Here is a 17,211-nt window from a genome sequence, read left to right as displayed (position 1 = left end):
ACATCAGCAATCCATCTAATCTGGCCAATAAAACGATAGATCACAGTGAAGTGTTGTGGATCGTTGACGTTCCCACGGTGATATCTACCCCGTTGTCATGGGAGCATGATGTGAATCGACAAAACAGGCAACCGATAACGTTGACATGACTAATGTCTTCCTGCTTTCCTCCCTTTCTGTCTTTTCTTATTTCTACTTCCTTCCTGCTTCCCTCCCTTTCTGTCTTTTCCATTGCCTTTGTATCTGTGCTCATCTGAAAGTGTCTCGTGTGGCTCTTAGTGCTCCGGGAAATGTTATTTTCTATTTCTCTCTCTCGTTCTCTCTTGCTTTTTCACCCCATGCATTCCCTCCTCCTCCTCCTCCTCCTCATTCTACTTATCTTCTTGTATTAAATAAGTGTCTGTGTGGAGGAGTGTGGCTTTGTAAATCATGTCTTAGCCAAGGCCTCCCAGATACCAGCTAGATAGATGAAGAAACCCATAAATAAAGAAATACCATGTATACACTATTTTCCTTTATCATAAGAAGGTCATGAATACATTGAGGGTCATGAATACATTGAGGGTCATGAATACATTGAGGGTTGTGAATACATTCAGGGTCGTGAATACATTCAGGGTCGTGAATACATTGAGGGTCATGAATACATTCAGGGTCGTGAATACATTCAGGGTCGTGAATACATTGAGGGTCGTGAATACATTGAGGGTCGTGAATACATTGAGGGTCGTGAATACATTGAGGGTCGTGAATACATTGAGGGTCGTGAATACATTCAGGGTCGTGAATACTTTGAGGGTTGTGAATACATTGAGGGTCGTGATTACATTGAGGGTAATGAATACATTGAGCTGAATTAAAGCAATGCTAAGCTCTTGTATATAGCATTACTAATCGGTTGTCTGTCTGTAGACAGAATGAATCTCAGTACTCTGTATAGCAATACACATGCAAATACTAGGACAGGAAGGTGTGGGGAGTGGGAGTGTGTGTCTGTATGATTGTGTGTGTGTGTGTGTGTGTGTGTGTGTGTGTGTGTGTGTGTGTGTGTGTGTGTGTGTGTGTGTGTGTGTGTGTGTGTGTGTGTGTGTGTGTGTGTGTGTGTGTGTGTGTGTGTGTGTGTGTGTGCTCCAACAGATGAAGTAGATTCAGACCGTCTATGCAGGAGGATGTTGTCTCTGATTAGCCCTTCATGAGGATTCTGAATTTTGTCTCGCTGTCACCATGACAACTTGAATACAATATAACTCTTCTGCATCACAACCCAATGGCTCTCTCTCTCTCTCTCTCTCTCTCTCTGTCTCTCTTTCCATCTCTTTCCCTCTCTCTCTTTCCCCTCTCTCTCTCTCTCTCTCTGTCTCTCTCTCTCTCTCTCTGTCTCTCTTTCCATCTCTTTCCCTCTCTCTCTTTCCATCTCTCTCTCTCTCTCTCTCTCTCTCTCTCTCTCTCTCTCTCTCTGTCTCTCTTTCCATCTCTTTCCCTCTCTCTCTTTCCCTCTCTCTCTCTCTCTCTCTGTCTCTCTCTCTCTCTCTCTGTCTCTCTTTCCATCTCTTTCCCTCTCTCTCTTTCCATCTCTCTCTCTCTCTCTCTCTCTCTCTCTCTCTCTCTCTCTCTCTCTCTCTCTGTCTCTCTTTCCATCTCTTTCCCTCTCTCTCTTTCTCTCTCTCTCTCTCTCTCTCTCTGTCTCTCTCTCTCTCTCTCTGTCTCTCTTTCCATCTCTTTCCCTCTCTCTTTCCCTCTCTCTCTCTCTCTCTCTCTCTCTCTCTCTCTCTCGTTTTCTCTCTGTTTTGTTCTCTGTTTTGTTCTCCCTATCCTTCTTTCTTTCCCTCTCTCTTTCCCTCTCTTTCTCTCTCTCTCTCTCTCTCTCTCTCTCTCTCTCTCTCTCTCTCTCTCTCTCTCTCTCTCTCTCTCTCTCTCTCTCTCTCTCTCTCTCTCTCTCTGTCTCTCTCTCTCTCTCTCTCTCTCTCTCTCTCTCTCGTTTTCTCTCTGTTTTGTTCTCCCTCTTTCCTTCTTTCACTCTCTGACTCTTTTTCTCTCTGTTCTTAAATCAAATCAAACTTTACTTGTCACATGCCCCGAATACAACATGTGCAGACCTTACCGTGAAATGCTTACTTACAAGCCCTTAACCAACAATGCAGTTCAAGAGACTGAGGTAAACACACACAGAGAGAGAATGATGGCGATAGAGAGGCAGAGAGAGAGAGAGAGAGAGAGAAAGAAAGAGAGAGAGAGAGGCAGAGAGAGAGAGAGAGAGAGAGAAAGAAAGAAAGAGAGAGAGAGAGGGGGAGAGAGAGAGAGAGAGAGAGAGAGAGAAAGAAAGAAAGAGAGAGAGAGAAAGAAAGAAAGAGAGAGAGAGAGAGAGAGAGAAAATTAGAGAGTGTGAGAGCGAAACTTTCTTGTCTACTAGTATTAAATACCCAGGCAGTAATTCAGAGCCTCTTACAGGCTGTCACACACAGGGCCTTAAGAGGTATGAAGTGGTATTGTATCTCTCTGCTGCTGCTGTATGGCCCCACTCAGCTCTGAATCAGAACCTCATTCTGAAAAACACAACTGATAGAAGGGACATTTAATCCGTCATGGTTTGACTAGAGACAGTATAACACTGTACTGTATTATACTATATACATGTAGTATATCCTGTTTCATATACTGTACGTACATACAACATGCACAGTGAGCAGATTAACACAGCATAGTCTATTAGCTCATCACTGTCCACAGTGATTAGCATAAGCAGTGTTTATTAGCTGTGTCAGGTATGTTGTCGGCACAGATCAGACTCTTTATTTGGAAACACACTGGTCTTCTGGGGGCCAAAACAAGACACAAATTGGATTATAAAGCTGTAGTTAGATTCACCTGAGGAGAATGCTAATGTTCTGTACACCATCCAGCCTGCATTGCCAGCCCAAGTGCTCTTGACTGGTGACAGATTCTCCTTTCCCCCGGCATAATGACTCAGCATTTATCTGGTTTTCAATGGAAGTCAAATCCTGACAAATTGACATAGTCCAATCTTTTTCTATCCACACTGGCTTGTTGACTTGGGCATCTGAAATGGCATCATGTTCCTTATATAGTGTACTACTTCTGTCCAGAGCCCCTGGCCAAAGGTAGTGCACTATATAGTAAATAAGGAGCCATTGTGGACAGATCCCTAGACTTAATCCCAGCGTAGAGTAGCTGGTACCTGGGAGGTGTCTGTGTGTGTCTGTGGTGTTTCATCCACTGCTCTCTGAGTGTTTGAGTTTAACCCCGTGCTGCTCTGGACGAGAGAGAGGATGGCAATGTGAATGTGTTAATGATAAACAACTCTTCCAGACATACGAGACACCGGGGCCAAACCGGTGATGGTGTTCATCCACGGGGATCCTACATGGAGGGGACGGGGAATATGATCGACGGGAGCGTCCTGGCCAGCTACGGGAACGTCATCGTGATCACCCTGAACTACCGCGTCGGAGTACTAGGTAAGGCTCTCTACCTCTAATGTCTTTGGTCATCTTTTCTACCATCGTTCTGGTGGGAGGAGCTATAGGAGGACTGGGCTCATTGGAATGGTTGGAATGGAATGAATGGAAGGGAGTCAAACACGTCCTACACATGAAAATGACATGTTTGACTATGTTCCATTTACTCCGTTCCTGCCATTACAATGAGCCCATCCTCCCATAGCCCCCCCCACCAGCCTCCTCTGGTAGACCAGATATGTATGTAGTTGACATGTGTACGTTAACATGTGTAGTTGTTTGCTTGATGCTGTTTACCTGATGATGGATACCATGCTTGCTGCTATTATACAAAGAGGAGTAATTATTGGGTGCACTGTGAGTGTTTTTCTGTTGCTGGGTTAGGAATAAATGAAGAAATTATTGTAATGAGAGTGGGAAAAAAAGACTCGATGGGATGGGCGTGATACCAGAGAGGATTTAGAGAGAGGGAGATGAGTGTGTGAGAGAGGGAGAGAGCAGGGAGGAGAGCGAGAGAGATGAGTGTGTGAGAGAGGGAGAGAGAGGCAGGGCGAGAAAGAAAACTAAAGAGCTGGATTGGCTGAGCAATAGAGGAGGAACAAGACTGGTACAGAGAGTTTAAGAGAGAGGAGAGAGAGAGTAAATGAGACAAGAGAGAGAGAAGCAGAAAGAGAAGAGAGTAAATGAGGTAAAAGAGAGAGAAGCAAAGAGAGAGAAGCAGAGAGAGAGAGAGAGAGAGAGAGGAGAGAGAGAGTAAATGAGGCAAGAGAGAGAGAAGCAGAAAGAGAAGAAGAGAGTAAATGAGACAAAGAGAGAGAAGCAGAGAGAGAGAGAGTAAATGAGGCAAGAGAGAGAGAAGCAGAGAGAGAGAGAGAGAGAGAGAGTAAATGAGCAAGAGAGGAGAGAGAGAGAGAGAGAGTAAATGATGAGGCAAGAGAGTAAAGAGAAGCAGAGAGAGGAGAGAGAGAGGGTAAATGAGGCAAGAGAGAGAGAAGCAGAAAGAGAAAAGAGAGTAAATGAGGCAAAAGAGAGAGAAGCAGAGAGGAGAGAGAGAGTAAATGAGGCAAGAGAGAGAGAAGCAGAAAGAGAAAAGAGAGTAAATGAGGCAAGAGAGAGAGAAGCAGGAGAGAGGAGAGTAAATGAGGCAAGAGAGAGAGAAGCAGAGAGAGGAGAGAGAGAGTAAATGAGGCAAGATAATCAGAGAGGGAGAGAGATGCAGAGAGAGGAGAGAGAGAGTAAATGAGGCAAGATAATCAGAGAGGGAGAGAGATGCAGAGAGAGAGAGAGAGAGAGAAAGAGAGAGAGAGAGAGAGAGAGCGAGAGAGTGAGAGAGAAGCAGGGATAAAGAAGCAGAGAAGGAGAGAGAAGCAGAGAGAGCGAGAGAGAATCAGAGCTGGGGCTAAGGGGCTGAGCTGAGAGGCTGTTGGGAGGGCATTGACTCACAGCTGAATCTCCTCTCACAGACACAGCTCCATGGAAACCACTGCAGTTGCAGCGAGCAGCAAAACAAAATGGAGTTTGTTAGCCAACACACTATCAGAGCTCTCTCTCCCTCTCTCACACATGCCAGCACACATGCAGATGTAGACACACACACACACACATACACACACACACACAAAGCCCTGTAGATATCCCTCTCTCTTCCTGTTTTCATTTGGTTCCTCTGGTGGTACATCCACTTCTTACAAATTGTCACTGCAAAATCATATTGGGGATTTTGTATTGGTAAACGGATAATGCTGTTTCCACGGAAGCAGCGTTATTGTTGTTGTTGTTTGGGCTCAGTTGACTCCCCAGTGTTTCTTTGAGTACAGAGCTGAGGATATGGTGGATATTGTGCAGAAGTGCAAAGCTAAATCACAGAGTTGAAGTGGGAAGTTTACCTACACCGTAGCCAGATACATTTAAACTCAGTTTTTACCATTTCTGACATTTAATCCTAGTACAAATTCCCTGTTTTAGGTCAGTTAGGATCACCACTTTGTTTTAGGAATGTGAAATGTCAGAATAATAGTCGAGAGAATGATTTATTTCAGCTTTTATTTCTTTCATCACATTCCCAGTGGGCCAGAAGTTTACATACACTCAATTAGTATTTGGCAGCATTGCCTTTAAATTGTTTAACTTGGGTCAAACATTTTGGGTAGCCTTCCACAAACATCCCACAATAAGTTGGTGAATTTTGGCCCATTCCTCCTGATAGAGCAGGTGTAACTGAGTCAGGTTTGTAGAACTCCTTTCTCGCACACACTTTTTCAATTCTGCCCACAAATTTTCTATAGGATTGAGGTCAGGGCTTTGTGATGGCCACTCCAATATCTTGACTTTGTAGTCCTTAAGCCATTTTCCTACAACTTTTGAAGTGTGCTTGGCGTCATTGTCCATTTGGAAGACCCATTTGCAACCAAGCTTTAACTTCCTGACTGATGTTATGAGATGTTGCTTCAATATATCCACATAATTTTCCCTCCTCATGAATCCATCTATTTTGTGAAGTGCACCAGTCCCTCCTGCAGCAAAGCACCCCCACAACATGATGCTGCCACCCCTGTGCTTCACGGTTGGGATGGTGTTCTTCGGCTTGCAAGTCTCCCCCCTTTTCCTCCAAACATAACGATGGTCATTATGGCCAAACAGTTCTATTTTTGTTTCATCAGACCAGAGGACATTTCTCCAAAAAGTATGATCTTTGTCCCCATGTGCAGTTGCAAACTGTAGTCAGGCTTTTTATGGCGGTTTTTGAGCAGTGGCTTCTTCCTTGCTGAGAGGCCTTTCAGGTTATGTCGATATAGGACTCGTTTTACTGTGGATATAAATACTTTTGTACCTGTTTCCTCCAGCATCTTCACAAGGTCCTTTGCTGTTGTTCTGGGTTTGATTTGCACTTTTCGTACCAAAGTAAGTTCATCTCTAGGAAACAGAACGCGTCTCCTTCCTGAGCGGTATGACGGCTGCGTGGTCCCATGGTGTTTATACTTGCGTACAATTGTTTGTACAGATGAACGTGGCACCTTCAGGCATTTGGAAATTGCTCCCAAGGATGAACCAGACTTGTGGAGGTCTACAATTTATTGTCTGATTTATTTTGATTTTCCCATGATGTCAAGCAAAGAGGCACTGAGTTTGAAGGTAGGCCTTGAAATACATCCACAGGTACACCTCCAATTGATCAAAATGATGTCAATTAGCCTATCAGAAGCTTATAAACCCATGACATCATTTTCTGGAATTTTTCAAGCAGTTTATTAAAAGCACAGTCAACTTAGTGTATGTTAACTTCTGACCCACTAGAATTGTGATACAGTGAATTATAAACAATTGTAAACAATTATTTTAAAAAATGACTTGTGTCGATGCACAAAGTAGATGTCCTAACCGACTTGCCAAAACTATAGTTTGTGAACAAAAAATTGGTGGAGTGGTTGAAAATGAGTTTTAATGACTCCAACCTAAGTGCATGTAAACTTCTGACTTCAACTGTACATTCAAATTGGAGGCCTGGTGTTGATAGAGGTGAGAGAGTTCTATCAAGTCAGTCATCAGGGCTTAGTTGGCAGAGTGTTCTCTGTTCTGCTGAGTCAGTCACCAGGACTGTGTTGCCTGGGTGTTCTCTGTCAGTAAGGTGGTATACAGGACAGTAAGGTACAGTACAGGGCAGTCAGATACAGGACATGACAGTAAGGTACAGGACAGGACAGTAAGGTACAGGACAGGACAGTAAGGTACAGTACAGTAAGGTACAGGACAGTAAGGTACAGGACAGTAAGGTACAGTATAGGACAGTAAGGTACAGTACAGGACAGTAGGGTACAGTACAGTAAGGTACAGTACAGGACAGTAAGGTACAGGACAGGACAGTAAGGTACAGTACAGTAAGGTACAGGACAGTAAGGTACAGGACAGTAAGGTACAGGACAGGACAGTAAGGTACAGTACATTACGGTACAGGACAGTAAGGTACAGTACAGTACGGTACAGGACAGTAAGGTACAGTACAGTAAGATACAGGACAGTAAGGTACAGGACAGTAAGGTACAGGACAGGACAGTAAGGTACAGTACAGTAAGGTACAGTACAGTAAGGTACAGGACAGGACAGTAAGGTACAGTACAGTAAGGTACAGTAAGGTAAGATACAGGACAGTATAGGACAGTAAGGTACAGTACAATAAGGTACAGGACAGTATAGGACAGTAAGGTACAGTACAGGACAGTAAGGTACAGGACAGTAAGGTACAGGACAGTAAGGTACAGGACAGTAAGGTACAGTACAATAAGGTACAGGACAGTAAGGTACAGCACAGTAAGGTACAGGACAGGACAGTAAGGTACAGGACAGTAAGGTACAGTACAGGGCAGTAAGGTACAGTACAGGGCAGTAAGGTACAGGACAGGACAGTAAGGTACAGTACAGGACAGTAAGGTACAGGACAGGACAGTAAGGTACAGTACAGGACAGTAAGGTACAGTACAGTAAGGTACAGTACAGGACAGTAAGGTACAGTACAGGGCAGTAAGGAACAGGACAGGGCAGTAAGGTACAGTACAGGACAGTAAGGTACAGTACAGGACAGCAAGGTACAGGACAGTAAGGTACAGTACAGGACAGTAAGGTACAGGACAGGACAGTAAGGAACAGGACAGGGCAGTAAGGTACAGTACAGGACAGTAAGGTACAGTACAGGACAGTAAGGTACAGTACAGGACAGTAAGGTACAGGACAGTAAGGTACAGTACAGGACAGTAAGGTACAGTACAGGACAGTAAGGTACAGGACAGGACAGTAAGGTACAGTACAGGACAGTAAGGTACAGTACAGGACAGTAAGGTACAGTACAGGACAGTAAGGTACAGTACAGGACAGTAAGGTACAGTACAGGGCAGTAAGGTACAGGACAGGACAGTAAGGTACAGGACAGGACACTAAGGTACAGTACAGGACAGTAAGGTACAGGACAGGACAGTAAGGTACAGGACAGGACAGTAAGGTACAGGACAGTAAGGTACAGTACAGGGCAGTAAGGTACAGGACAGTAAGGTACAGTACAGGGCAGTAAGGTACAGTACAGGGCAGTAAGGTACAGGACAGGACAGTAAGGTACAGTACAGGGCAGTAAGGTACAGGGCAGTAAGGTACAGTACAGGGCAGTAAGATACAGTACAGGGCAGTAAGGTACAGTACAGGACAGTAAGGTACAGTACAGGGCAGTAAGGTACAGGACAGGACAGTAAGGTACAGGGCAGTACAGGTACAGTACAGGGCAGTAAGGTACAGTACAGGGCAGTAAGGTACAGGACAGGACAGTAAGGTACAGGGCAGTAAGGTACAGTACAGGGCAGTAAGGTACAGTACAGGGCAGTAAGGTACAGGGCAGTAAGGTACAGTACAGGGCAGTAAGGTACAGTACAGGGCAGTAAGGTACAGTACAGGACAGTAAGGTACAGTACAGGGCAGTAAGGTACAGTACAGGGCAGTAAGGTACAGGACAGGACAGTAAGGTACAGGGCAGTAAGGTACAGTACAGGGCAGTAAGGTACAGGGCAGTAAGGTACAGTACAGGGCAGTAAGGTACAGTACAGGGCAGTAAGGTACAGTACAGGACAGTAAGGTACAGTACAGGGCAGTAAGGTACAGGGCAGTAAGGTACAGTACAGGGCAGTAAGGTACAGTACAGGGCAGTAAGATACAGTATAGGGCAGTAAGATACAGTACAGGACAGTAAGGTACAGTACAGGGCAGTAAGATACAGTACAGGGCAGTAAGGTACAGTACAGGACAGTAAGGTACAGGGCAGTAAGATACAGTAAGGTACAGGGCAGTAAGGTACAGTACAGGGCAGTAAGGTACAGTACAGGGCAGTAAGGTACAGGGCAGTAAGGTACAGTACAGGGCAGTAAGATACAGTACAGGGCAGTAAGGTACATAGGCAAGAGGATGGAAACATACTGTAGTGTAGTGAATATAGGCAAGGTGATGGCTTCATTACTAAAATCTTAGATCGTAGAGACTTCATCTGTACCATGTCGCTCTCCCAACGGTTTGGTTGGTGCCTAAAACCAGTGAATCCTGATAAGAAACAACTGTGATTGGTCCGCTCTCAAAAAGATGTTGAATAAAACATACCTCATTTTTAAAACATTTTTTTAAATTCTATTTTGATTGTGTTATTTGAGATGATTTTAGACCAGAGAGACATCATAGATAGACATCAGAATATATTGGAGGACAACCAGACCACCACTACCAGTACAGTACATGGTCTCTCTTGTAAAAATAGATTGTATCTCCAGACTAACTAAATTAATGTTTAATACAAATATAAATAAGAAATGAAGTTGTACATCCTGGTCATGTCCTCTAACAGTTGGCTGAGAAGAGGAGTCCTGACCTTGGATGTTGGCAGGACTCTGAGTCTTTGTAAAACTGTTATGCATTTAAAAAGATGAATGAAGTATTTCCCTATGGGAGGGGGAATTGACATGCTCTGGAGAGCTAGTGACTAATTATATGAGTAAAGAGCAGTGATACAAGATACTCCCCTCTGACTGCCACTCATTACACACCATTAAAGAGACACAACAACCTAGGATTAAAGAACCACCCACACACAGTCAGGGTCACACAGGAATCAATGGGCTGGGGGTGGAAACAAGATGTTCATTTTGTAAATGAACATCTTTATCCCAACTGGACAACCATGACCAAATACAGAGTTCAGTTTGTATTTATTATGGATGCCCATTAGTTCATGCCAAGGCAGCAGCTACTCTTCCTGGGGTTTATTATGGATGCCCATTAGTTCATGCCAAGGCAGCAGCTACTCTTCCTGGGGTTTATTATGGATGCCCATTAGTTCCTGTCAAGGCAGTAGCTACTCTTCCTGGGGTTTATTATGGATGCCCATTAGTTCCTGTCAAGGCAGCAGCTACTCTTCCTGGGGTTTATTATGGATCCCCATTAGTTCCTGTCAAGGCAGCAGCTACTCTTCCTGGGGTTTATTAAGGATGCCCATTAGTTCCTGCCAAGGCAGCAGCTACTCTTCCTGGGGTTTATTATGGATCCCCATTAGTTCCTGTCAAGGCAGCAGCTACTCTTCCTGTGGTTTATTATGGATCCCCATTAGTTCCTGTCAAGGCAGTAGCTACTCTTCCTGGGGTTTATTATGGATGCCCATTAGTTCATGCCAAGGCAGCAGCTACTCTTCCTGGGGTTTATTATGGATGCCCATTAGTTCCTGTCAAGGCAGCAGCTACTCTTCCCTGGGTTTATTATGGATGCCCATTAGTTCCTGTCAAGGCAGCAGCTACTCTTCCTGGGGTTTATTATGGATCCCCATTAGTTCCTGTCAAGGCAGCAGCTACTCTTCCTGGGGTTTATTAAGGATGCCCATTAGTTCCTGCCAAGGCAGCAGCTACTCTTCCTGGGGTTTATTATGGATGCCCATTAGTTCCTGTCAAGGCAGCAGCTACTCTTCCTGGGGTTTATTATGGATGCCCATTAGTTCCTGTCAAGGGCAGCTACTCTTCCTGGGGTTTATTATGGATCCCCATTAGTTCCTGTCAAGGCAGCAGCTACTCTTCCTGGGGTTTATTATGGATGCCCATTAGTTCCTGTCAAGGCAGCAGCTACTCTTCCTGGGGTTTATTATGGATGCCCATTAGTTCCTGTCAAGGCAGCAGCTACTCTTCCTGGGGTTTATTATGGATCCCCATTAGTTCCTGTCAAGGCAGCAGCTACTCTTCCTGGGGTTTATTAAGGATGCCCATTAGTTCCTGCCAAGGCAGCAGCTACTCTTCCTGGGGTTTATTATGGATCCCCATTAGTTCCTGTCAAGGCAGCAGCTACTCTTCCTGGGGTTTATTAAGGATGCCCATTAGTTCCTGCCAAGGCAGCAGCTACTCTTCCTGGGGTTTATTATGGATGCCCATTAGTTCCTGTCAAGGCAGCAGCTACTCTTCCTGGGGTTTATTAAGGATCCCCATTAGTTCATGCCAAGGCAGCAGCTACTCTTCCTGGGGTTTATTATGGATCCCCATTAGTTCCTGCCAAGGCAGCAGCTACTCTTCCTGGGGTTTGTTAAGGATCCCCATTAGTTCATGCCAAGGCAGCAGCTACTCTTCCTGGGGTTTCTTATGGATCCCCATTAGTTCCTGCCAAGGCAGCAGCTACTCTTCCTGGGGTTTATTATGGATCCCCATTAGTTCCTGCCAAGGCAGCAGCTACTCTTCCTGGGGTTTATTAAGGATCCCCATTAGTTCCTGTCAAGGCAGCAGCTACTCTTCCTGGGGTTTATTAAGGATCCCCATTAGTTCCTGTCAAGGCAGTAGCTACTCTTCCTGGGGTTTATTATAGATCCCCATTAGTTCCTGTCAAGGCAGTAGCTACTCTTCCTGGGGTTTATTAAGGATCCCCATTAGTTCATGCCAAGGCAGCAGCTACTCTTCCTGGGGTTTATTATGGATCCCCATTAGTTCCTGCCAAGGCAGCAGCTACTCTTCCTGGGGTTTGTTAAGGATCCCCATTAGTTCATGCCAAGGCAGCAGCTACTCTTCCTGGGGTTTCTTATGGATCCCCATTAGTTCCTGCCAAGGCAGCAGCTACTCTTCCTGGGGTTTATTATGGATCCCCATTAGTTCCTGCCAAGGCAGCAGCTACTCTTCCTGGGGTTTATTAAGGATCCCCATTAGTTCCTGTCAAGGCAGTAGCTACTCTTCCTGGGGTTTATTATGGATCCCCATTAGTTCCTGTCAAGGCAGCAGCTACTCTTCCTGGGGTTTCTTATGGATCCCCATTAGTTCCTGCCAAGGCAGCAGCTACTCTTCCTGGGGTTTATTATAGATCCCCATTAGTTCCTGTCAAGGCAGCAGCTACTCTTCCTGGGGTTTATTATAGATCCCCATTAGTTCCTGTCAAGGCAGTAGCTACTCTTCCTGGGGTTTATTATAGATCCCCATTAGTTCCTGCCAAGACAGCAGCTACTCTTCCTGGGGTTTATTATAGATCCCCATTAGTTCCTGTCAAGACAGCAGCTACTCTTCCTGGGGTTTATTATAGATCCCCATTAGTTCCTGTCAAGGCAGTAGCTACTCTTCCTGGGGTTTATTATGGATCCCCATTAGTTCCTGTCAAGGCAGCAGCTACTCTTCCTGGGGTTTATTATGTATCCCCATTAGTTCCTGTCAAGGCAGTAGCTACTCTTCCTGGGGTTTATTATGGATCCCCATTAGTTCCTGTCAAGGCAGTAGCTACTCTTCCTGGGGTTTATTATGGATCCCCATTAGTTCCTGTCAAGGCAGTAGCTACTCTTCCTGGGGTTTATTATGGATCCCCATTAGTTCCTGTCAAGGCAGTAGCTACTCTTCCTGGGGTTTATTATAGATCCCCATTAGTTCCTGTCAAGGCAGCAGCTACTCTTCCTGGTGTTCAGCAGCATTAAGGCAGTTATACAATTTTAAAACCACTACAATATGTTCATGAACAGAATCCTAAGCACACTAATTGTGTGCCCTCAGGCCCATACTCCACTACCACATTTCTACACAAATCCCTGTGTGCTTGTTTATTTTAATTTTATTTTCACCTTTATTTATCCAGGTAGGCTAGTTGAGAACAAGTTCTCATTTACAACTGTGACCTGGCCAAGATAAAGCAAAGCAGTGCGACACAAACAACAACAACAGAGTTACACATGGAATAAAACAAACATACAGTCAATAACACAACAGAAAAAAGTCTATATACATTGTGAGCAAATGAGGTAAGATAAGGGAGGTAAGGCAATAATAAGGCCATAGTGGCGAAATATTTACAATTAAGCAATTAAACACTGGAGTGGTAGATGTGCAGAAGATGAATGTGCAAGTAGAGATACTGGGATGCAAAGAGCAAAAAATAAAACCTTTAAAAAAATAACAGTATGGGGATGAGGTAGTTGGATGGGCTATTTACAGATGTACAGGTGCAATGATCTATGAGCTGCTCTGACAACTTGTGCTTAAATTTAGTGAGGGAGATACGAGTCTCCAGCTTCGGTGATCCAGCTTCAGTGTGTGAAGTGTGTATATCGACTCTAGTGTGTAGCATTAGGGTCCCAATTAGTGTGTTCTCCATATGAACTGGATCACAGTGGGGTCCCCCCCCATTCGTGATTAAATATTAAACCTGTAATTAACCTGTAATTAGTGATGGGGGAACAATCTATCCACTAGAGCAGGGTAATTCAACTCTGACCCTACGAGGTCCGGAGCCTTCTGGTTTTCTGTTCTACCTGATAATGTAATTGAACTCTGACCCTACGAGGTCCGGAGCCTTCTGGTTTTCTGTTCTACCTGATAATGTAATTCAACTCTGACCCTACGAGGTCCGGAGCCTTCTGGTTTTCTGTTCTACCTGATAATGTAATTGAACTCTGACCCTACGAGGTCCGGAGCCTTCTGGTTTTCTGTTCTACCTGATAATGTAATTGAACTCTGACCCTAACGAGGTCCAGAGCCTTCTGGTTTTCTGTTCTACCTGATAATGTAATTCAACTCTGACCCTACGAGGTCCGGAGCCTTCTGGTTTTCTGTTCTACCTGATAATGTAATTCAACTCTGACCCTACGAGGTCCGGAGCCTTCTGGTTTTCTGTTCTACCTGATAATGTAATTGAACTCTGACCCTATGAGGTCCGGAGCCTTCTGGTTTTCTCTTCTACCTGATAATGTAATTACACCCACCTAGTGTCTGAGTTTGAGGGCACTAGAGCAGTGGTTCCCAAACTAGGGCCTAATATCGTGTTTGAGCTCCCTTAGATCAATGGAAAAAGCCTCACTTAACCGTTGCACTTGAATCATACACACAGTGAATGACAAGGCCCACTATGCTATGAAATACCACATTATTACAGAGACTATGATATTACCGGCCACAATTGATATGGTGAAAACAATGTGTGGGGAGGCAGAGGCACAGAAACTCAGATCAATACCTTTGTCAGATAACACTGTTAAACAAATCATTTATGGTATTGCTAGCAATCAAGAGGAGAGTGACTGCCGTTCACAAGGACATATGGTTCTGTCTCACAACTCCAGAGCATTAAGGGGCACACGGGATGTTCAGTGTGCTGCGTGGCTATACTGATGAAAAACTGATTCCATGGGATTGAAAGGTGGGCTTTTGTACAGATGGGGCTCCATCTATGGCGGGATGGCGAGCAGGCCTCTACACTTTAGATATGAATGAGTCTCCCTCTGCCATATGGACACATTGTATGATACACCCACTGAGCTATAATGGATACACCGAGAGAGCACCTTGCGGGAAAAGAGCTGAGCACAGAACTCAGAGATATACAGTACTGCAGCAGATAACTTGGATTGGAAACTACATCAGGCCACATCCAGTGTGTTCACGCCTCTTCTCAAAACTGATATGGGATCAGAGATGACAGTGTTCTATTTCACAGCCAGGCTTAGTGGTTATCGAGGAGTGTTGGAGAGATTTTTCACATTGAGAGAGGAACTGTTGTCTCATTCACAACGGATGTGAAAAACAAACTGACTTGGTTGACTTTCTGTGTTATGAAAAGAAAACGTTTCTTTTCTATGTAACAGACATATTTGGGAAACTGAAGGAACAACGCAGGCATGCAGGGAAACTGAAGGAACAACGCAGGCATGCAGGGAAACTGAAGGAACAACGCAGGCATGCAGGGAAACTGAAGGAACAACGCAGGCATGCAGGGAAACTGAAGGAACAACGCAGGCATGCAGGGAAACTGAAGGAACAACGCAGGCATGCAGGGAAACTGAAGGAACAACGCAGGCATGCAGGGAAAATGAAGGAACAACGCAGGCATGCAGGGAAACTGAAGGAACAACGCAGGCATGCAGGGAAACTGAAGGAACAACGCAGGCATGCAGGGAAACTGAAGGAAAACGCAGGCATGCAGGGAAACTGAAGGAACAACGCAGGCATGCAGGGAAACTGAAGGAACAACGCAGGCATGCAGGGAAACTGAAGGAACAACGCAGGCATGCAGGGAAACTGAAGGAACAACGCAGGCATGCAGGGAAACTGAAGGAACAACGCAGGCATGCAGGGGAAGTACCAAAACATTCTACAGATGACTGACCAAATCAGTGGATTCATAGGAAATAATTATTATAATAAGAGCGATTCTTTCAAAAGCCAACCATTCCCTCTTCCCTCGGCTTTGCATGTTTATAACAGAAAATAACATGAAAGCCAACCATTCCCTCTTCCCTCGGCTTTGCATGTTTCTAACAGAAAACTGCATCAGTAAGTGTCCCGCACGAGTGATGACTGCTCACCTCCAATGCTTGGAAGAGCACTATAGAACCTACTTCCCAATCTGTTTGACTGTGATCCTGGCTCAGTTGACATGCTGGTAAGTGAAATCGAACAGCTGATCGAGCTGTCATGTGACTGAATGCATTCACAGGTCAATATGGAGGAATTTTGGTTCCTGACTCAAAGAGAATAATACCCTGTTGTCTGCCTCTGACGATTAATGCCATGTTCAAAACAACTGGGAACTCAGGCCTCTTTCTAGAGCTCTGACTTTCCCACCTGAAGATCACTGACGTCATGATATCGTATTTTTTCGAGTTCCCAGTTGTTTTGAAAGCACCATAAAACTCATGGTGCCCTTCACCAGCTCATATCTGTGTGAAGCTGGATTCAGTCTTGTCTGCGTTAAAACCAAATATCCATCCCTGTTGGATGAAACAGCAGAGATGAGGTGCTCACTGTCGACCACGCCCCCTGACGTTGAGAAGCCACGCCCCTTGACTTTGAGGAGCTCTGACGCGACTTGTATCAAGCCACACCCATCTCATTAGTGGTGGTGAGATAAGATACATTATGTCAGATTCATTTGCATTTGACTGCCACAGCCCCAGATTAAAAGTATGTGATGGTGAGTTCATAAGACAATCAGAAATACTGTTAGAATGTTTTTCAATTGACTGCCATAGTCCCAAATAACAAAGTAACCATTGGCTGTTAATTACATAATTATTTTGACATAGTTGGGGTCGCCAGGAAAGTTTGGGAACCCCTGCACTAATATTATTTTTCACTCCAAGTAACGATTCTCTCATCTTTATTTTTCGCTATGTAGTTAACGTTAGCTAGCGCAGGTTGGCTGTACCTGCACCAAAGCTCTGGTATTTCTCCTTCTCTAGCTCGTGCTCCATCTTCTTTTTAAATGGTGAGCCATCATTTTTTCAGCATTTTCATTTCCATGTTTGATCAGAACTTGTTTTCTCTCTTGTCCCTGGTGAACAATATATTTGGAACATCAATTCGCAATAAAATCGCAGTATCGAATTGCAACACATATAGAATTGTGAGAATTGCAACACATATCGTATCAGCACATTAGTATCTTGATCATTTTGTATAGTGAGGTCCCTGGCATTTCCCAGCCCTACCTGTAATAAATTATCCTACGTTGTTTCCACGCCGTACACATCTAAATGGGGAAAGAAAGCCAGAGATATGAAACTTTTCCAGAGCCCCAGGAGGGTAGCGGAGTCCTCACTTTGAAGACATAATTACTGTCACAGTATTGGAGGAGAGAGAGAAGAGGGAGGAGAGAGAGGAGATAGAGGGATGATAGGAGAGAGAGAAGAGAGATGGGTGATAGGAGAGAGAGGAGATAGAGGGATGATAGGAGAGAGAGAAGAGAGATGGATGATAGGAGAGAGAGGAGATAGATGGAT

The 17,211-nt window shown here is 44.7% G+C and overlaps 1 protein-coding gene across 1 annotated transcript in view; it reads left to right on the top strand.

Moving 5' to 3' along the window:
* LOC112239049 (neuroligin-3) overlaps positions 1-17,211 on the top strand; it is a 438,413-nt gene that overhangs the window by 158,400 nt on the left and 262,802 nt on the right. The window contains 2 exon segments of the mRNA XM_042326036.1: positions 3,328-3,369; positions 3,372-3,476. Coding sequence (XP_042181970.1) covers positions 3,328-3,369; positions 3,372-3,476 — 147 coding nt within the window.

Source organism: Oncorhynchus tshawytscha, linkage group LG08, assembly GCF_018296145.1.
Source record: "Oncorhynchus tshawytscha isolate Ot180627B linkage group LG08, Otsh_v2.0, whole genome shotgun sequence".
Classification (NCBI taxonomy): Eukaryota; Metazoa; Chordata; class Actinopteri; order Salmoniformes; family Salmonidae; genus Oncorhynchus; species Oncorhynchus tshawytscha.
Note: the sequence above shows the minus strand (reverse complement) of the source record. Positions and strands in the feature narration are given on the sequence as shown.